We start from the raw sequence: 6,174 nt of genomic DNA on the forward strand, positions 1-6,174 counted from the left end.
GGACATGCCTTTAATCCCTTTGGTAATTTGGAATCTTCATCAACAACTGCTTTAAAATGCTGTAATTCTACCCTTCCTTCAGGAAACTAAAAGTAAAAATGCAGAATAATGCAATGGCTTATATTATAAATTAGGTGAAAACACTTTATTTTCTTAGTTTTACCTGAAAGTATCTACTTTTCAAAAGATTGTTTCGCATACATTTTAAAATATTGGTACATCAATAATAGCCAGTACTGTACTTGTCTATCTGCAACAGGGTTTGTAAATGAGCATTGTATATTATTTGTGTCTGCACAAATTCCTAGAGCTTTTAAAGCTGCTTTGTTTGTTCTGGCACCATAACAAACTATTGCATTGACTATTGCACCACACTGTTCTAAATGAATAATTGCTTGCAAAATAAGTTTTGCAACAGTAGAACCTGGGACACAGCTTTTTGAACAGAATGTGTCAATACATTGTACCCAACTAGCAAAGTGAGGTCTGAACATAAACATTAGGCCATGATCACCTGATGTAAATTCACTCTGTGGCAATACAGAATTGTCACCACAATCAACATTTCACCAGTAGCTTCTGAAAGTTCTATATGTTTTTGAAGTGTGATTTCATCAAAAATTAAAACTCCCTGGCATTCTGTTTGTGGAATAGTCTCCAATTTTGTCTTTGAAATAACAAAAAGATCTTCATCAAATCCAAATTTGGCATTAATGCCTGTGGTGTATTGATGCAGTGTAGACTGACAGGGTAAAGGCAAGTAATCATTATTTCTCAAAAATTCATAGACAGAGGGTTACCTAATTTTTAAAAGCAAACAGTCAAGTAACCAATTAATGTCATATCTCATACCCTTTTTGCTTTGCATATGGCATGCTTTCAGTATGTGCTCTATTACAAGTTTCTATCTCGGTGGTAAGGAATCAAGTTTATCAGATGACAACTGTTTTATTTTAAGTTCAGTATTTTCTTGATGACGCTTGAGATTTTCTGTTTGAAGAGTTTTCAGTTTCTTCCTATAGATCATCTTTTGCTTTCTGCACCGATATAAATCCTCTTTGACTTTTAACAATTCAGACTGCAAAGCAGAGATTTTATTGACATATAATAGCTCAGGATGCTGTGTAGTTGCTGCTTCAGATGTGAAGGATTCTTCTATTTCCTTTTCTACAGTTGTTACTTGGGAGTGTGTATCATGCAAATCTAATGATTGATAAAAAAAANTTTTTTTATCCCTTACTATTTATAGATGTAACTGTAATATTTGAATACATTTATCAATATTTCTGGAAGTATTTACTAATTATCAACTTTAAACTCCATTAATCTCTACTAATAAGCAAATATCTAAAAATAAATATCCAAATTTATATATTTTTGTTTATATTTACATTTTCACTCCTTAGAAAAAAACATACACAAATAGTTTCAGCAATTAAGCACATTTAAATCTTGAAATTATATTCAATTATAATCTTATGATGTTTATCAGTAAAATAATAAAAATCAATTAAATTTTATTTATCTAGCAATTGACGAACCAACTCTCCCATTTTATTGTTTGTTTATAATATATTGTATATATAATAGTGCAGAACAAATAAGACATTGGCAAATATTTTAAGTGAACTTTCTGGTGCTAACTTTTGTTTAACTTTACTGTATCTTTTTTACATTAAATTTTCAAACTAGAATTCTTCATAAACAAATCAGTCACATAAAAGAAATGGAAAATATCAATGAATAATTCATAATAGCCTATAGTAAAATCATAAAATAAATTTTGTAAACAAATCAAATCGGGAATTTGACTTTTTATAGGAGCCAAGATGATGTTTACATAGTAAATACTGAAGAACGATTGATGGGCATCTACTTATAATTTAGCAAGAATTATCGAAATGCAAATTTTTAAACTGATAATTTATACAAATTACATAATCAAGATACGAAAAAAAAATAGTGAATTATGTTATCATTTGCATATTTTAAATTTTATCACGGCCTTGAAAATTACAGTAAAATATATGTGCTTATTGCTTATAAATAATTCTGAAAGACTTACCGATGTATTCATGTCGGTGACCGTTTCGGGAGGAGGTGGTAGCACAATCCAATTGTATTTTCTCATTTCAACGGGAACTTTCATCCTCTCGAAATCTTTCCATTGCGAAGTGAGCGATTCAAAACAGGTCAGACACGTGACTACACTCTCTCCGTTGTCCAAAGTGAGTGCACCTGGAGGACGAGGATGCTCGACGAGGAAAGGAAAATCTAAAATCGTAATTGACCGAATCCTTTTTCGGTACGTCATGATGCCGCATATATAACATACATAATGATGGCAATTATATTTTCTTTGCCAGCAGTTGTCATCTTCGGGCTGAGCGGATGTTTCATAAGCCAACCATTGAGCAATTAGAGAATGAAAACAAAAAGTGCAGACCAGAGTGCTTCCGTCTTCTGCCAGACATTCGGCTCCCGGAGAGGGAGTGTGTTTTGTGAGAAATGGAAAAAATGGACTTATTCGATGATCGTCGGTAGAAGACGAGGAAGATCTATCCGGAGCAGCTTGTACCCTAAATGTATGCCCGGAAGGAGAATACTCTCCACATATAAAACAATTTACTGCAACTAGCAAAGGCTGTCCCAAAGAATGATCCAAGGGTCCTGAAATTCGAGGTCTCGTCTGTATGTATATGGGATGCTGATCTTCTAGCATTGTTTTCATCGAATGCTGTTTTGATGGCAAATGCGACATATTTTTTGATCTGGGACTTTGATGGCCGATTAAATGTTTCATTAAATGTGACGTTTCTAAATCTAAAGGTTTACCACTCGATAATGTCGAAAAGTTAGCTTGTTGAGTAGTAATACTATTTAAAGAAAGTGTAGATACCGTAGTTAAAAGGGGTTCATGATTAGATAAAGGTCGAATATTTTCTATTTGAACTTCGGGCGACGTTACTTGAATGCAGAGAGCAGAATTAGGATTCCTCGACACATCGCCACCAGGATAAGAAAGAACAGGTTTAGTATCCGATCTCTGCGACTGGACTAACGGCATCGTATATTGTCTCTGAGAGGATGGAATGTGAGCAGATTCGAATGTTTTCCACTGATTTTCGAGAGACATTTGGCACGGCAGACACACTAACACTTTACCATGATGATCCATAGGTCTGGCGAACGACGGCCTCAACAATCCTCTTATAAAAGGAAAGTACATATTTCCGTTCTGCGGTAACGTATCTAGAGGATGTAGTTGATCTACGCTTGTCAAATGTTCGCAGACGTAACAGGCAACAGAGTCTTGTTTTCTGATCTTTTCATTACCTTTTAAATGTTGCCTCAAAACACTCATTCCTTCTGAATCGACCGCTTCGTTAAGTATTTTATATTTCCTCTCTACTTCCGGAGTTCCAGACATCTGATAAACTTTTAATTGTCTCGAAAGCGACTTATAACACAAAGAACACACTAAAGCTTTACTTTGACTGTTTAACGGAATTGCACCCGGAGGAGGTTTAATCTGTTCCAGAAACGAAAAATAAGAATCTCCATCTGCCTCAGGACAGGCACTCAACACCCTCTGAACGGACACAGGGTTTTCCATGCCGCAAGTAAAACAGACAAAAGTGGTGTCCCGAGAAGAGGAATTCATTCGAGTGGACGTAAACTGCTTACCGCCATTCCTGTTCAGCACGTAAGTTCGATCGGAATGAGGAACATTCTGCCTCTGATAACAGTCCCACTGCTGGAGAAGAAATCTATGACACAATTCACATACCTGCACTCTACCCGACCGATCCAGGGATTTGGCATTGGAAGGCTTGGGATGCCAGGCCAAATTCGGAAAGAACGGACAGTTGGAAACAGGCCTGGCGTAGACGTTCAACAAGGCGCCTGCAGACTCCTCGGAACACAAAAAGCAAACGTCCGCAGGCGGTGGAAGAGGGGACGGCGCCACTGCGGATGATCCGGAGGAGGCCCTGCTCGGCATGCTAAGGTCCAAGGCATCACCGCCGCCCCCCTCCACTGGATCGACGGACAGACCGCGGTCAGAACGGCCACGCCCGCCACTCCCGGCCGACTCTCCAGAGTCGGGACGGTCCAGCCCGAACCGGGACCGGGAAGACTCCGGACGGCGGTCGGAGTGGTGGCTGCCAAAGTCGAAGGCATTGGACTCGTAGTCCGCCTGGGTCTTGACATCCATGCCTGCGTAGGGTCCGTCATCCACTCTCTTCAACCAGTACAGTCTCTTACCCAGAGGGGTCTTCTCCCTCTCGAAAGTCTCCCACTGCTGGGTCAGAAAAGAGTAGCAGACCAGGCAGGCAGCCACCACGCCGTCCGCTCCAGGTTTCTCCGCGTCGTCGGGACAGTGGTGACGTTCGAGAAAAGGGAAGTAGGGACCGCTGTACCTAGATTTGGAGTGGAGTTGGTAATCCGCGCCGACGCTACCACACACAAAACAAACGCACGACGAGATACCCTGCTGGTCCCTGGTGCGGTGCGCCGACATTGTCACTGCCGTACGGGTTAAGAGTCGACGAGTACTTTAGTCGTACGGAAGGCAAAAGTTGTCTATCGAGGTTAGCGGGGGTCTTTCCACCGTTTCCGTTTGTTCTAGCTGATGAACTTCGGGCTTTCAAGGACGACGCCGCTCAACAGTGACTCGTGACACACAAATGCTTCTGCCCGTCTCTTTTGACGTAATCGCGACGGGTCCAAGAAGTGACGAACCGACGCACTGACACGCATTTCCATCGCGGACACCATTTCCGTCACCGAATACGTCGACGCCAATGACTTAAACAAAGAGGGAAAGCCGAAGTTTCTCCGTAAAACGCTATATGACACCTACGGCACTGGCACGTCGGCCATCTTGAGATGCTTTACCCGTGGTGCCTTGCGCCATCCTATCTGTTGAGCGGCCAACGGCCACGAACTCGGAACACACAAAAGCCTTCTCTTTTTTATTTTTATTTTATTTTCTCTTCTCCTTCCCCTCCTCTCCCCGTTCTAAACTACTCGATAAACCATTTTCTTTTCTTCGCCCCATTCCGTCCCATCTTCGGCTGCTCAAAATACGTCAACAAAACATTGGCCGCTCGGAAAATATATTTACTCCAAGCGCAAAAAAATATTTTCTTCGATAACTTAAACTATTTACGAATATATTTTAAAATATCGTATTTAAACTTTATTTATTTATTCTTCATATTTTTCTTTAAAAAAATAATTATTTCGAAATCCCGTCACGTGACACGACTACCTACTTTAAAAAAATTACGTAATCTCTTTTTAATTGCAAAAAAGTCTCTAACTTCGGTTACATAACCAACTTTTGTAACATTAATTTGAACTTAGTAATTATCGGCATTTATTTTAATTAATTATATATTCCTTAGCTCCATCTGATGGCGAACGTCGAAACTAAAACACGCACCACTTTCTCCTTCTATTTATACATACGTAAATATAATAATTACTTAAAGTTGGATCGCTGCCTTTTCGAGTTTTAAAAAATTTAAACGCGTCATAAAATATTCATTCCGCTTTGGGGAGAATCATTAATTAATAATCTTCTGAGTGGCTAATAACCTACTTTTACATCAATAACGCTAATGGCAAGGCGAAGCGCTAACCGCCGTTCGACGGGATTAAAAAAAATAATAATAAATAAAATTCAGAAGTTTTGTACATTTTTTATGACATCAAAGAAATATTTTATATTAAAAACTAAATATATAATTTTTTGTGAGAGTAAAGAATAGTTATTAATATTTAAAAAAAATTGTTCCACTCGAATGATTGAATCGCCATTTTGACTTCGTTGTCACTATTTTGGAGGTGTTTTACTTCAGTTCTGCATTTGAATAATTTATTTTGTGCTTAATTAAGTGGCGTAGGACGGTTTAAAAAGAAAGGAAAATTAACTTTTGCTCGGTTATCGATTGAAGATAAACAGGACAGACAAAATTTAAAAAAAAAAAAAAAAAAATTAAAGCGATTCAACTCGGGTTCAATATACTGTGCTTAACAGAATTTTAGCGAGTTTTATTTTTGATTAAAGTAAAAAAAAATGTCCTATTGAAAAATATCTAACTAATAAAATTTACTTATTATATTTATTAACTTTACTTATATATACAGTCGACCCCCCCTATAACA

At 38.2% G+C, this 6,174-nt stretch overlaps 1 protein-coding gene across 1 annotated transcript in view; it reads right to left on the reverse strand.

Moving 5' to 3' along the window:
• The window catches only part of LOC111620060, a 142,404-nt gene extending 137,345 nt beyond the window's left edge, over nucleotides 1-5,059 (reverse strand). The window contains exon 1 of the mRNA XM_023361904.1: nucleotides 2,066-5,059. Coding sequence (XP_023217672.1) covers nucleotides 2,066-4,522 — 2,457 coding nt within the window. The 5' untranslated portion in view covers nucleotides 4,523-5,059. The remainder of the gene's footprint in view (nucleotides 1-2,065) is intronic.
• Between the last annotated feature and the right edge of the window lie 1,115 nt (nucleotides 5,060-6,174).

Source organism: Centruroides sculpturatus, unplaced genomic scaffold, assembly GCF_000671375.1.
Source record: "Centruroides sculpturatus isolate CEXI.00-Female unplaced genomic scaffold, Cexi_2.0 scaffold12, whole genome shotgun sequence".
NCBI lineage: Eukaryota > Metazoa > Arthropoda > Arachnida > Scorpiones > Buthidae > Centruroides > Centruroides sculpturatus.